The 16,316-nt window shown below is 40.5% G+C and overlaps 1 protein-coding gene across 1 annotated transcript in view; it reads right to left on the minus strand.

Moving 5' to 3' along the window:
- TMEM167A (transmembrane protein 167A) overlaps positions 1-16,316 on the minus strand; it is a 362,271-nt gene that overhangs the window by 182,714 nt on the left and 163,241 nt on the right. Inside the window, exon 2 of the mRNA XM_044064258.1 lies at positions 5,457-5,566. Coding sequence (XP_043920193.1) covers positions 5,457-5,566 — 110 coding nt within the window. The remainder of the gene's footprint in view (positions 1-5,456; positions 5,567-16,316) is intronic.

Below are 16,316 nucleotides of genomic sequence, written 5' to 3' on the forward strand. Positions count from 1 at the left end.
ACACCAAAAGTAAAAACCCTACAGTGGGGAAGGAGGAGGGTAAATTGGACTGCAGCAATGTGGATCTTCAACATCTACATTTATGGTAGGTACAAAACTGTACTATGTTCTTCATCTCACATTGCTGCAGTCCTTACTTATGGGTAGAATCCCAAAGCAACGGGGAAAGGGAGGTTGGTAAAATCATAGAGCATTAGGTGCTGCTAAAATGCCCTGTAAAATTGCAGTGGCAAATCCAGCCCTAGACTTAGAATAAAGAGGAAGGTGGTAATGTTTAGAAAAAGTATGCACTGAACTCCAAGTAGCTGCCTCCAAAATGTCTTTTGTAGCTACCCCCCTTAGAAAGGCCGTAGAAGTAGCAGTAGCCCTAGTGGAATGAGGCCTGATTCCAGCAGGAATCTCCTTACCATGATGTGAATAACAGAAAGAAATACAAAACCCAATCCATTTAGAAATAGTTTGTTTTGAAACAGGTTTACCCTGTGAACCCAAGGCAAAAAGAAACAAACAACTGCTGAGACTGTCTGAACTCCTTGGTTCTGCTCAAATAATAACGCAACTGTCTGTGAATATCCAAAGTATGCAAAATTTTCTCCCCTTTATTTTGGGGGTTTGCATAAAAAGTAGGCAAATGAATAGTTTGGTTTAAGGCCACACTAGAAACCACTTTAGGCATAAAGGAAGGATTAGTACGCAAAGATACCCTATCCTTATGAAAAATCAGGAAAGGCTCCACTGCCATGAGGGCCTGTAATTCAGAAACCCTTCTTGCAGAGGTAATGGCCAACAAAAAAGCAGTTTTCCATGATAAATACTTTAACTCGGCAGTAGCTGCAGGCTCAAAAGGTTGTAGAGTAAGTTTTTCCAACACAAAATTGAGATCCCAAGCAGGAGTAGGAGCTCTACGTGGGGGTCTTATATTCTTTGCCCCTCTAAGAAATTGTTTAAACAAAGGATGAGAGAATAAAGGAGGGTCACAATCATAGTGAGCAGAAATGGCTGCAGCATGGACCTTTATCGAGGAGAAAGACAAACCCTTGTCCAATAACTCAGTAAGATATTGAAGAGCAACACTTAAATCAGGTTTGGAGACATCAAAGTCCTTTCCTTTGCTCCAAATAAAAAATCTCCTCCATTTATCAGAGTAAACTTTCCTGGTACTAGGCCTCCTGGCCTCCAAAATAACATTCAAAACTTGTTGTGGAAGCTGAGACCCTCCAGAGTCTAAAACAGAATATGCCAGGCTGTTAGATGCAGAGACTGAATCTTGACATTGAGGAAGTGATTGCCCTCTTGTGACAAAAGGTGCGGAATCAAAGGCAGAGGCCATGGAGGTTCTCGTACTAAACTCCTCAGTAGTGGGTACCAGTGTTGTCGAGGCCAATCCGGTGCTATCAAAATCATGGTTGGCTTGTCTTGTCTGGCCTTCAAAAGTACCTTGGGAAGAAGAGGCAGAGGTGGAAAGGCATATACATGCAGATTGTTCCAACTGAATGATAGAGTCCACCTTCCAAGCTGTGTGATGAAACATTTGTGCAAAACTTTGGCAACTGGCAATTTAGTGGAGAAGCGAACAGATCTATGTCTGGAGTTCCCCATAACACTGTCAACTTTTGAAATACATGAGGATCCAATTTCCACTCGTGAGGATCCACTATTTGTCTGCTCAACACATCTGCTAAGGAGTTCTGTGCTCCTGGAAGAAACCTTGCCTGAAGATTGAGGTGAAGATTGAGAGCAGTTTCCCACAAAATCATCGCTTGCCTGCAAAGAGGGTAAGAATGGGTTCCCCCTTGCTTGTTGATGTACCACATGACAGTAGTGTTGTCTGTTTGAATCAACACCTGCCCTGGGTGAAGTAAATCTTTGAAAGCCATCAATGCAAACTGGACTGCTAACATTTCCTTCAAGTTGATATGCAAATGTTGGAGTTTGACAGGCCACGTGTCTTGCACCCATTTTCCATTGAGGTGTGCTCCCCAAGCCTTGTCCGAGGCATCTGTCGTTAGAATCTGACTCGCCTCTGGCGGGTCACAGAGAGTCCCTTGTTTAGGTGACATTCCTGAGCCCACCACAAAAACTCCTTCTGAATGCAAGGTATTATCTGAATGACAATGTCTAGATCTTGGCAGTGCTGTGTCCATACATTTTTGAGATACCATTGAAGCTTCCTCATATGCAATTTGGCATTGGGAAGCACCAGAATACAAGATGCCATGAACCCCAAGGCTTGAAGGACTGTCCTTGCAGTCAGCCTGGACCGTAGAGACATTTGATGGAAATAAAGAGAAAGGCTTCTTTGTTTGTCCGGGGTCAAAAAAGCCATCTGGGAAGCTGTATTCAGTCTCACACCCAGAAAGCACATGTCCTGAGAGGGTACTAGACTGGACTTTGTTTCGTTCACAGACTACCCTAGGCATCTTAACACTGCCATCACATACTGTAGATGATGAAGAAGTTCGTCCATTTCTTGTGCAATAATCAGGCAATCGTCCAAATAAGGATAAATCTGTATTCCTCTTAGTCTGAAAAAGCTATCACTGGAGCCAGAACCTTTGTGAACACTCTGGGCGCAGTAGATAAGCCAAAGGGCAATGCAGAGAACTGATAATGTAAATTTCCAGCCCGAAACGCAGGTACCTCCTGCAACTGGGCCTGATAGGAACATGAAGGTAAGCCTCTTTGAGATCCAGAGTAACCATCCAGTGATCTTTTCCCAACAGAGGTAAAAGTTGTTGTAAAGTCAGCATCTTGAACTTTGGAATGTCCAGGTAAGTGTTGAGGATAGATAAATCCAAAATTGGTCTCCACGTGTTCCCTTTCTTTGGAACTAGAAACAGGCGAGAATAAAATCCTAGGCCCACTTCTGACAGAGGAACTGGCTGTATAGCTCCTATTTGAAGAAGTAAAGAAATTTGTTTGTGAGCCTCTATCCTTTGCTGAGGAGGGACGTCTGGGATGCCCTTGAAAGGAGGCATGGTATGGAAATAGAACTTGTAACCTTGGTTTATAATGTCCAATACCAATTTGTCCTGGGTGACTAAATGCCAATTCTGCTTGAAAAGAGCCAACTTTCCTCCCAAAGGAGCTGCCAGGCAAGAAGAATCTGGCAGCTGAAAATGCAGGTCATTGGGCCTGTTTACGAAAGGACTGGCCCCTGCCCTCACCAGCAGATTGAGCAGGCGAACTCCATTGTCTTGGCCTGAAGGTACTCTGAGCTCTGCCCCTACCACACCTAGATCTACTCCTAGACTGAGAATCAGAAGAAGGGTACGTCCACCCCTTAGTAGGCCAATTTCTACTAAACTTTGGAGGTTGTACCTGTAAAAAATCTTTAACAGTCTGCATAGACTTAGCCTTGTCTTCCATTTTCTTTAAGACTGACTCCACAGGAGGACCAAACAAAACTTCAGACTGTAAAGGGGCATCCAGAATTCTAGACTTAACATGCTCAGACAAATTCTGATCCTTAAGCCAGGCGTGCCTACGAATAACTGAACCAGTGGCAGCCACCCTAGAAGAAGCCTGTAAAGCATCAAAACCACATTGCAAAGAGTGCTTTCCCACCTGTTCAGAAACATGCACTAAATCCTGCAATTCTTTACACTCTATGCCCTCTGCCAAAGCATCCACTTTAGATCTTAGCTGAGAAAGGAGGAAATTCTGATACTTCAACATATGAAACTGGCAGTTCAAAGCTCTCATTGCTAAAGTAGAAGAGGTATACACCTTCTTACCCCATCTATCCAAGGCTCTAGCTTCCTTATCCAGAGGAACCGGATTCTTAACAACAGAGGCTCTAACACCCTTAGGCCCCTGACTAATAGTTTCTGGGTCCGCCCTAGGACTCTTATAAAGATATTTATGAGCCTCAGGCACCCTGTAATACCTGTCCGGTTTAACTGGAGCAGGAGGCACAGAATCTGGATTAAGAGAAGCTTCAGAAAACATCTGAAACAACATCCAAAACCGGAGGTATAGCTAAGGGTCTATGCTGTGGTAAAACAAGAACTCCCTAAGTCTCTTCCGTGAATCAGAGTAATCCTGTCCTTCCCACTTAAAATGCTCCCTCATGGAATGCAGAGTTTCTGAAAATGAAAAATCCTCTGGAGGAGAAGCAGAAGGAGTGGAATCCTCTGCATCAGAATCAGAATAAGGAGGAAATCTTGAATGTCCTCAGCAGAAGACTCTGAATCATCTGAGGCCTGCTCCAAACTTTCCAACTCTGGCTCCATCCTGGGCCTCTTATCCGGAGGGGGCATAGAACCTCTAATTAAAGTAATCAAATCCTCTGCCATTTTAAGCATGTGCTTTTTAGGCACAGACCCTGAAGAACCAGAACTGACACCAGAGGAAGGCAAAACAGACCTGCCCTTAGAAGGAGCCTTAGAAACAGTAACAGAAGGCCTAACCACCTTAGGCATAGAAGGGAGAATAGTAACCTGAGAGGCCCCTTCAGCCTGACCTGCCTCCTGAGAGGCCACATCATGTAAAATCAAAGTTTCCCCCTGGGACTCAACAGAAACTTCAGCCGGATCCACCTGTTCAGCTGTAGCTTCTAAAGATCCGGCGTCCGTAACGGACGAATCATCCTGCCTAGGCTTTAAAGATTTGTCTTTGCGCTTCTTGGTAGAAGCAGGCGTCGGAACATCCGACGGTATATTATAATTACACCTCTTGCCAAAGACTAACCTAGCGCAATCTAACCTCCGTTTTATAGTGCGCTTATTAAACCTAGCACAAAACCGACACCCAACTACGTCGTGCCCGGTCCCAAACAAGGAATACAAAGCGAGTGGTAATCCCTATGCGGTATCGGTTTCCCACAAGAAACACAATTATTCACTTTTTCTGACATCTGGTAAGTAACTGAGGCAAGAAAAAACAAAAATATTCCCCAACGGGGTACTTAGCCCAACTTGGTATCGGTCTGAAACTCCGAAAACGAAAAATTTCAGAACGTCGAACGGCACTTGCAACGCTGCTTCTGCATCGGACCATGCGGCAAAAAAGACTGAGGATATGACGTCGGTCATGCGCCTTTATACCCTGACGCTCTGATGTCAGATCTAGGCGCCCATGACCGACGTCAGCCTAATACTTTGGTATTCGGGCCGACCGAGGACAGTGGACTACCCATAAGTAAGGACTGCAGCAATGTGAGATGAAGGACATCTCAAAAATACCAAATGAAAGAATAAGCAACAAGCCTGATGGACAAACTGAGTGTGTGTGTGTGTGTGTGTGTGTGTGTGTGTGTGTCATCTGTCAGGAAGGATTTATTATTCTCCCATTTTTGCAACACATTTTTCTAAGACAGTGAATGTTTACCACTACTTCATATTACAAACGTTTACATTTTTTTCACATTAACAAACTTATTTCCTTTATTTTGAGTAATACACACAACAACAATGTAGTTGAAAATTTAGTATGGTTAAACATTTTTCTCTTACCCAGTTTTGTTTCTGTCCAGTACATTTGGAAATAGAGATCTGATGTAAGCACAAGTGCATATCAAAAGCAGGATTACAGTCAGAAGACTCTGGAAATTGAAAATGGCAGACTGTGGGGGGAAAAAAGAAAGACAAATGTTTGTTCTGCAGATTTTTTTTCCTGTTGTGTCAAAATAAAGCAGTAGGGTGATTCAGGAATACTTTTTGTAATGCTTACTATATTATCTTCAATTATTTAACTTTTCTGCTAGATTACCACAAATTCACCCCCCCCCCCAAAAAAAAACGTACACCCCTTTACATTAGAATCTTTTATCATTTCTGTAAATGTAAGTACTTACTTATGCTTTTTTTACCTGGTTAGTCTCACTAGTCCTTACATTTTTTCCCAGGGAAGAACAACAAATATACAGCATAACCTATTTTAAAATAAAATTAAACTGGACTTAATATCAGTTGCCTTCTGGACAACAATCTGGCCAGATGCTGTAAGTATATATACTCTTCGTGAGCAGTCAGTCGAGACGCATAAGAAACAAAAGGATATGCGTGTTTTTTTTCATAACAAATGAAGCACTTAATTTACAGGTAAAGAATCTCCTACAGAACTGTGAACAAACATTCAAATAACAGCTGAAAACAACATGGCAGGTAGGAAGTAAAATTACAACCAAAAGTGCACATTAATGCATCCTCGTGTATGCACTCAAAGCAGGTTGAGAGGACAGAATCCTAAAACAAAAAGAAGCATATCCTGGAAGAAAAATAAGTTAATTGTTGGAAACAGACCTTCAAAACCAACAACTAGTAAGAGAATTGTGACATATCACAAATTTGGACCATCAAGTGCATCTCTTCCAGCAGATCAGGGGATTTACACCACCGCAGATGTCAATACTTGGTGAAACACTTGAGCAATACCAATGGGCATCACCCACATTGATCATCATGGCTCTGACAATGGGAATGCAGAAAGGGTGCTGCCATATCGTGTTCAGAGCATTTCCGTTATTGCCAATCTAATACACACAGCTGCCTAAGTAAGCCTTAACCCTGGTATAAAAAGGGATGTTGTACAGATCAAGAATTTAACAAGACCTATCCTGCTGGCAAAACTCCAAAAAGGCAGCAGCTGCCAAGGTGGGACAAAGTCTCTATGGCTCTGCAATACAGACCATTGAAGATATAGTGTTACAGTGATTACCTTATATATTAATCCAGGACATCCCTTCAAGCAGATGTCATCGGACAGCATCCTAAGCACTGATTAAATAATACAGTACTAAATAATAATACTCTCTCTAGAATGTGTAAAAATCTGTTAACCAGTTTACTGTGTAATTTAATTTAATCCTGACTTGTGCTCAGGATTAACTGTAACCTGTGGAACTTAACCTGTGGAACTTGTTTAACTTGCTTACTTATGTAATCTCTGTAAATAGTCTGTTTGTAATATGTAATGCTGGTATTATGTAATGCTGTATCTGCTTACCCTTGGAGCTTTTCTCCCCGGGCCTCCGCTGAAAATGGACATGCATCCAGTCGGACTATCCCGGTCAACAAATGTAAAATAAATAAATACACATGGGGAACAACAAAAGAATAATAAAAAAGAAAAAAGCCACCTTACTTTAGGCCAGAATACAGCCTTGGCAAAGGATAACACTTCTTTCTTGAATTCGTATCTAGCTTGATACATGCGTTGGTCCATTCATTTACAAAACATCATAAATGCATATAGACATTCCAAGGATAAGTTTACAGGAAAACCTGGTAAGTGAACAGTCTGCTCTGACCATTCAAAATGGCTTACCACATACTACTGAGTCTCAAAGATGATTTGTTTCCTGATCTAGTTTGAGGGCACTTGTTTGTATATTTTATGTCCCCCTGCCCTTTGCAAAGTATATGAAAAGCTTTGCAAAATGTCACCTCAAGCATACTATTTACTGTCTTCAGACATTGTAGCAGTACAGCATCATCTCACTTTTTATGGTATATGGCTAAAACAAATGTTTTTGGAATTTATATTTTGATACCCCCCTTCTTAAGGCTACAATATCTTTTTGGAGGGTAATAGCGGACATCACTAAAACAAAAATATTAGATGCGTTCTTACCATATCAGCTGAACTGCGAACAGATCCTCCCTGGTTGGATTATAACTGGGTTCAGTCACTCTTCCACTCTAATGTTATGCTTTTCTCTACTATCCCAAGCTACAGGAGGCACATACCTATGTCTGTCACAATCTGATGTCATGTTGGACATCGAAGGGAGATTGAGAGATACGTTTTGGTTCAACATGACAGCTCATGTTGAGCACATAGTAAAAAAAGGAAGCTTTATGGGATGTAATAAAATCAGAACAAGAAAGAATGGATACCTCATGAAATGCAGACATTGCTTTGAATAAATGTAAAAGCTGAATTGTTTTGTCACAATAATCTACATTTCCTACTGTGGAGGGTTGTTACTTGAAGCACCCAGTAGTAGTTCAACTTGCCACTTCATTAATCAGTCTGTTAACATCATTATTTACAAAACAAGGAATTGCTAAAAGCTATAGTGATTTCAGATAAATATCCCCAATTTGTGCACTAAGAGTTAATCAAAATTTTCATTGGGCTATAAATTTCAGTTTTCTGAGTCCAAAATATCTGCAGTCAAACATGCAGCTGGAAAGCATTTGCAGATGTTGCATCAAAAGATCTGATTGTAGATGCAACAATTACCAGTCTCCAGAAGTTCAAAGCTTGCTTTTCAGACCAAATGCTGACTGTATCCTGCTAAAGCAGCTCTCTTAGATGTACAGTTACATCTGACCAGTGAGGTATGAATTTGGACAGATATTATAAGATCCTCTAGAAATCACATTAAATGAGGACTTCTCTGATGGACCTTGCATGCTTACAACACATACATTAGAGTCTTGACTGCAACCCAACACCATTTAGAAGATGACTTTTTTTTTTTTTTTTTTTAAAAAGACAGCAGTGCAACAAATTGCTTTGTTCAGTTTGAAACCTAATGAACTCTAGCAGCTTAACTAATCTGATGTCATGCTCTTGCTTGGTAGCATGAAGACCACTCTGTCGATAATATTTAAACCACCGTCTAAACTTCCAGTTATATCAGTTACAGCAAGCTGAAAAACTTCTGGTGACAATGAAATACTAACTGGTAATTTATCTGCACAAGGATGGACAAAGTGTGCAGTTTATAACTTTCTTTATCCAATTTAATTTACAAAAGTGAATGCCTAAAATACATTAGGATCAATTCATACATATTTTGTAGTTTATGTAAATCCTGACTTATCTTGCTTCACAACATTCACCACACTATTAACCCATTCAAAAAGCTGAGGCTATTTGACTGTAATTCTTAATAGCTCCATTATTTTAAGCTCTTGCTCTTTCTTTTCACTCAGAGCTACAGACACACTGCACCAGGTATTTATCAATGATATAGCTTCTTGTGGCAATCACAATAATTTCTTTGGACATCAGCTTTGGTCTGAGGGCTTTAACAGCATCATTGCAGATGCAGAAACAGAAGTGCAAACGTATACAATTTTTCTACAGGTCTTGTTTCCACAGGCATGATGTAAGAAAAGGCTTTAACATTATGCCCTTGTATTTGATAGTTGATTTTCTGCCCCAGTTTGACTGCATCGATAATGATCTGGTCACAACACTACTCAAAGTTGTGAATGTGGGCACCCTGCATGCTTGTTGCCCCTGTAAACATTTAAACTGCCCTACCACAAGGTCTAAACGAAGCACATTGAAGTAGGCTACACTTATAGAAATTAATATGTGACGCCCCTGCACTGGCCCAGCAATCAAGGAGCCTCAATCCTCACCACTAACACCAGTGAGGGATGTGCACATTGGGAGGATGACAAGTACACACACAGTAAAGTACAATTTCCCTTAAGAGCACACAGAGATCACAGTCAGTCTGGGGTTGGTTTCTCCCTCTCTCTCCAGATCCCCAATAAGACGCCCCACTGGCACAGCTATAGGGTTAAGATCTCAGCAGAGTGGCCAAGCCAAACCCTTAAGCACCCTTCTCTGTCCAACCAGTGCTTCATGTCCCTGCCCAAGTAGCTCACACACACACACACACACACACACACACACACACACACACACACACACACACACACACACACGCTTTGAGATTTGATTTATTTGCAAACACACAGACAGACACTCCTGGGGAAGGCTAGCACAGGTTTCCTAGCTATTCCCCCTTCTGCCCAGACTATAAGGTAGTTATCACTGTCACCAACCAGCTTTTTATCAGCTACTATAAGGCCCTTCCCAAAGGGTGACCAATTCTATTGTGTAATGTTACTATTATCCAAATGGTAAGTGTGTCCAAGACTTTTAAGGCTATTTAGGAGTAGCCTGAACAGTGGACAACTGGACAATGCAGTGGTAGCATTGTCACCTCACAGTAAGAGGTTCTCCTGTTCGATTCTCGGCTGGAGTGCCTTCTGTGCAGAGTCTGCATGTCCTCCCTGCGTTTGTGTGGGTTTCCTCCCACATTCAAAGACATGCACCTGGAGTGCTTCTCTCCAGGTCTCTGCTGAAAACTGGCTAGGTTCCAAGTTGGACTTTCCCAGTTAACAAATGTTAAATAAATAAATAAAAAATAAAATTTAGAATGTACACTACTAACAAATCTGCACATATGTACTTGTCCAACTTGCCATGCCTCCTCTAACAGACTCCTTGAGAAGGACGAGTTTGTCTAAGCACAGGAGTTAAGTGGAAAGGTAGTGTTGATCCACTGATAAAAGGTCTCACAGCTCAGCTAACACAATATAAACGTACCTTTAAAATGCATCAGAGACTCTCCCTGATGAATCTACATTTGGTCAATTCCAAAGCAGTAAATAGACTATGGTTGAAGCAACCACTAGTTAAAAAAAAAAAAAAAAAAAAAAGCCTTACAAGCTTGGCCCTAGTGAGGTATGAAAGAAGGCTCAATGTTTGGAATTGAGGTCCAAATGATTTTTGGCAAAGGTATAAGTCACTGTGACCTAGGTACAAATGTACACAATAGAAACAATCCTGAAGTAAGCACTGGAAACAATTATGCCGCTAGTAAAGGGGCCTTTGGTCAGAACTTGAAAAATCCTGCAGTCAACCACCTGATGGCAAAAGAAAACTCAATTGGCATTCCACTAGAAAAGGGTCTGCTTGGTGAATGCTAATCATTCTCACCACAGCAGAAAAAAAAGAGAGAAAAATTGCTCTTCTGTCTTTCTAATCTAATAAGCCTACTTTAGATAATAACTGAAAAGCGATGGAGCACAAGAAAAGTTTCTTCCTTGACTTCCACCGTGGTGAAAACACCAAAACAGATGAAATGTTTTAAGAATGAACGACACTCTTTCAACAACCAAAGCGACAGACAGTCACCAGTGAAATCACACAACTATATATTTTACAATGGAAGATGCAAGAGCTCTGTAAATTCAACAAAATCAGGCTGAATAATATTCCAAGAGAATATGTAGAGGAGATAAAGAATAGACTTGAGGGATTAGACCTACAGAACAGAGTATCCCCATCCCCCAAAAAATAAGTTTGTAATATCTCCCAGGAGGTAAGATTAAAAATATTGCAAATACAAAGATTAAGGACACAAAATGGTAGTCTGTGGAGGCTTTGGAGGTGCCAGAGGAAAGAAGGTAACAGAGACAGGAAAATCTAGGTCAAACTGAAAGCAGCATTTCAGAGAACAGAAATTAAAAATTTATATGTAAATGACCAGTACAAAGAACTGGAAGATAACATATTGGAAAAAATTAAATCTGTTCACGAAGACTGACTATATTAAGAGAATCTTCCAGGTGAACATCGGCAGGATAAAAGATGAAGAAAGGACATAGCAGAAGAAGACATTAAAATGACAGAAAGAGACAGCACAATTATACAAGGAGGGCACTCACATCACTAATAGGCGGTTATTTCCTCTGAACTAGACAAAGGCATCCTAAAGACTTGAAGCTAAATTTGCTCTAGAAAACCCTACTAAGATGCAAGGCTGCATGAACTGATGGAACTCTACCTTATTTAAAATCCTGCAAAATACTTCCCAGAATTTACCAACAAATTTGAAAAACATGACAGTGACCATTAGACTGGAAAAGTTCAATTAATACTCCAGTCCCAAAAAACAGAAAATGAAGAGTGGTGAAATTACTGAAACATTGTATTTGATTCACGTGATAGTAAGCCAATGCACAAGAACCTGCAACCTAAACTCCAGTAATGTATGGGGGCCAGATGTAGAGGCAGAGGTGCCAGAAGCCAAACTGCCATAATTCGATGGATAATAGAGAAAGCAAGGCAGATCTAGAAATACAGAAGTAGATCCAACCTGTCAACCACGGCAGTTGCTGTGTAAAATCACGGATTTTATTCAAAGAAGGAAACTAAAACCATAAAAGCAAGGCTAAAACACAAATAAGCACTTTTGTGCCTTTCTAAACAGGAGCTTCATCAGATCTAAAGACTGTTACAAACAAACAATCTTTTAAACTCTGTTACTTCACCAGGTCACATGATCTAAAAACTGGTCTTAAAGGGACAGTTCCATTGAGTCTCTTGCTACCATCTGCATGTAATTCTAGAATCGATGTCATCTCTTTACATTCTGTTCTATTCCTTAGATCACCTTTTCTATCGCTAGGTGTAAGTAATTCCAAGACTAAAAACTTGTAAGTATGACTGGTGTCTTTCTCTAGAACATTTATACAATGCATTACGAACATCATTCTTCCAGAGTCATTTAAATGTTCTCTAATTCCATCTTTCAAACATCTGCTCGTCTTACCTACATAGTAGAATTAATATTTTCACACAGAAAAATATACTATACTTTAACTTCTGCAATTTGCATAAAAACAAAAAAACATAGCTCTTATTACTCACTGGATGTACATAGGAATCACTGCTATGAATATATTTGCACGTTGCATACAGTCTCTACATGGAAATGTACCACATTTATAAGAGTCAGAAGCCTTCTTATTAGTAGACTTTATAACACAGCAACTGTTTTAATGATCTATTGCTTTTATAGCAAAACGTGGGTCCATTACCACGTACTGACCTATACCAATCATCAGATACAAGTAGTTGCCAGTTTTTCCTAATATTGCAGATAGTTCAAACAGCTGTAGAATAAGTCATGCACATTCTTAAATCAGAGCCTCTTGCATCAGAGATCTTTCTTTCACTGTTCACTACTCTCTCAGAGAAGTAAGGTTTAGCAACATCCCTCCTGTGTTGGAGAACCTCATCCCAAGCAGCCTCTACCTCCACATCATGGTAGCCTCTACATTTAAAGTCACTTTTAAGCTTCTTAAATGATTCATACATAATTCTATCATCGGCACTTAAACGGGCATATCTGTAGAACTGTGCTTTAAACACATTAAGTGTGTACATGTTTTGGATGCATGCTGTTACAATGTAAAACTTTATTCTTACTACACTCTTTCTTATACGATTTGGTAGTTAGCCCTCTTTCAGCAACAGTTACAAACACATCCAGGAAATCAACAGATGTAAAAGAAGAGATCAGAGTAAATCTCAGAAAACTAGTTGTACAATGTAAGAACTCAAACTCGTGTAAAGTTTCCATAGTGCCTGACCAAACGAAACCACATCATCAACAAACCATACATAAAAAAGGGATAAACTTAAGAAATTACCTTGACTGAATATGTACAGGGACTCCCAGTACACCAACACCATATTTGCATTGACACACATGGTGCCTATAACAACCCCAGTCTGCTGATGATACAGCTGAACATTAAATATAAACACATTATTGCTCAAAATGATGTCAAGAAGTGAGCAGACAAGCTCTATCAATACTATATCTCGAATGTTTCAGCAAGAACAACTTAACATATTCTATGCCTACATTATTCGGGATAACAGTGAAGAGTGATGAGACATCCACAGTTACCAGTAAATAGTTCTTAATATCTGAATTATTACTCTAGACTTGTGCACTTTAGGTAGCCCATAAATAATGGGGGTCGTGGGGGGTATTCCACAAAACTCCAAAAAATACTCAGTTTTATCAAGGCTGACATTCATTAACCAGTCATATCAGTCAGAGCACACCCTATTAATGCAAGTATCCACCTCATAGTTGGCACATTCAGCATAAGTCAAAGTGTGTGTGTGTGTGTGTGTGTGTGTGTGTGTGTGTGTGTGTCTTTCGGCTTTTCCCGGTTAGGGGTCGCCACAGCAGAACTCCGGTCCGCTAATGATTGGCAGTTGATTTTTACGTACCGGCTTGCCAGGCCTGACGCACAACCTTCAACGAATGTACGCCCATTCACGCATGTCTCCATGCAGAAGACGCTCTAGCTGAGAATCGAACTGGACAGCGTCTTACTGTGAGGCAACAATGCTACCGCAGAACTCAAAGTATCACTCAATAAAGCCTCCATGTTTCACAAATATTTATCCATGTCCATCAATACTGCTGCCCCTCCTTTATCATCAGGAAGCACTATAAGTAAATATGAGGTAATCAGCCGACATATAAAGCATCTTCAAAATGACTAAGGTTATAAAAACATCTCCTACGTTTACTCATCACAGCCTCACATACTTCATGCTCTCAGATTTTTTTCTAAACGCTTCCACTAATGGTGGATGGGGAGGAATAAACTGACTGTTTTCTAAACATTAACAAATTGTACAGTTCCATTACCATACATTAATCTTAAAGCAATATTCCTTACAAAAGGCTAAAAGTCTGAGTGCATCATATAAAACACAGCCTCTGGCAGGTATAAAGGACAAACCTTTGTCAAGGACACTCAGTTGTTCATTAGTCAGTTCAAAAGAAGAACTATTAACTATATCAAGGGCACTTTTCACCGAACATCTGGACCCAGTTTGAGCTGCCCTGTTGTCTGCGGTCTTTTTATACCCTGCCGTTTTCTGCTCATAGAGCATCCTCTCACAGTCCTCCTTCTGTCTATTAGAAGTTCCAGCAATTGTAGGTGTAAAAAAGGTGCAGCAGAAAAAGCAGCATTAGAGTTAAACAGCTCAATATGCGAGTTCACAGCAGAAACAGTACATGTGCAAGGGAGTTCTAGAAAAATATTTCCCTTTGCTTTACCGACTACTCTAAAGGCTTTGACTGTATGGACTATAAAAACAGTGCCAAGTAATTACACAATTCAAAATACCAAGTCACCTTATTCGCCCCTAGGGGAATTGGTATGCAGAACAAGAAAAAAAGTTATGTCTTACCATAACATTCCATCTGTGTTGTCGATCCTCATCTATTCTTGACTTGTGTGTTCACGGTTCTGACCCTTGGAGCCAATCAAGCAGATATGTAGCTCGCATCAGCCAAAAATCTCTCAAGCTGCTAGATTACCCAAAATGCCCCTCTCCACAATACCTCAGATCGAGTTTGCAATCATACTGAAGAAGACACTCTCATTCAAGTCAGAAACCTTGTCCAAGGTATCCCCAACAATAAAAATCCAGGACAGGATGTCACTCCACCAGAAATCCAAAGGTGGGGGCAAGTGGGAGGGACACAAGAATAGATGAAGATTGACAACACAGACGGAACGTTATGGTAAAACGTAACTTCTTTATCTGATGTTGTCAAGCTTCATCGATTCTGGACTTGTGGGCATAGTCCCCAGCTAACTTAGATCCTAGATGGCCTTATGGAAGAATATTCTTAAGAACCAAAGAACTAAAGGAGGCTCTCCCCCTGGAGACCATATCCAATTTGTAATAAGTAATAAAAGTATGTGGTTCAGCCCAAATTACAGCTGTGCAAATTTCTGACATAGAAGCTTTAGAATGAAAAACAGCAGAAGTCGCCAGAGATTTGGTAGAATGCGCCTTCACTGGCATAAGGAGTCTTACATTTTCATTCTTGTAAATGAGAGAAATGCAATTCCTTAACTATCTAGACAGAGTAACCTTGGACAAAGGTCTGCCCAAGGTTGCACTTGCAAAAGAACACAAATAACTGTTCTGATTGTCTAAGTTGCTTAGTTCTATCCAGACAAAAATGTAATTGCCTGTGCACATCCAGAAGATGGCAGGCAGTATTTGGCTTTATTAGAAAAATTTTGGAAAAATACAGGTAAGTCTATGGATTGACTGATAGTGGTCTCTGAAATCACTTTAGGAAGGAAGGTCGGGTTTGTTCTGAGTGATACTCTGTCTTTATGGAAAACTAAGTAAGGGGCTTTAAAAGATACAGCCTGTAATTCGGAGACTCGTCTCGTCGAAGTGACCGCTATGAGAAGCAATATTTTCCAAGAAAGAAATTTTAAGTCACAGGTAGCTGCAGGTTCAAATGGGGGTAAATTATGGGATTGCAGTACAACAGTCAAGTCTCACGCTGGTAACGGATCCTTGAAAGGGGCCTTTAAACAGATGGTGCCTTTAAGAAAAACCTTACAAAGTCTGTGTGAGATTAAACGCTGGTCACCGATACAGTTATGGAAATATGAAATAGTTGCTAAGATAACCTTGATTATACAAGCAGAAGCTCCTTTATCAAAAATGGTAGCTAGAAACTCTAGAACATTTTTTTACTGGTGCTGAAAAAGGATCCAGACCATTACTGCTGTAGAGATCCCTGGTGGATGGTTTATGGGATGCCAACAAAATGTGTCGTACAGGAGATGGGATATCATTATGGCTGATGAATTAATAGAATTGGAGAAACCAGGCAGTCAGCTTGCGGGTCTGTAGATTGGGGTGCACTAGGCCCTGAGGATGGGAAAGAAGGTCTGGAACTGGGTTGAAAATCCAAGGGCAGTGAAGTA

The sequence above is a fragment of the Protopterus annectens genome, chromosome 2.part2 (assembly GCF_019279795.1).
Source record: "Protopterus annectens isolate FY-2018-M chromosome 2.part2, PAN1.0, whole genome shotgun sequence".
Taxonomy (NCBI): Eukaryota; Metazoa; Chordata; order Ceratodontiformes; family Protopteridae; genus Protopterus; species Protopterus annectens.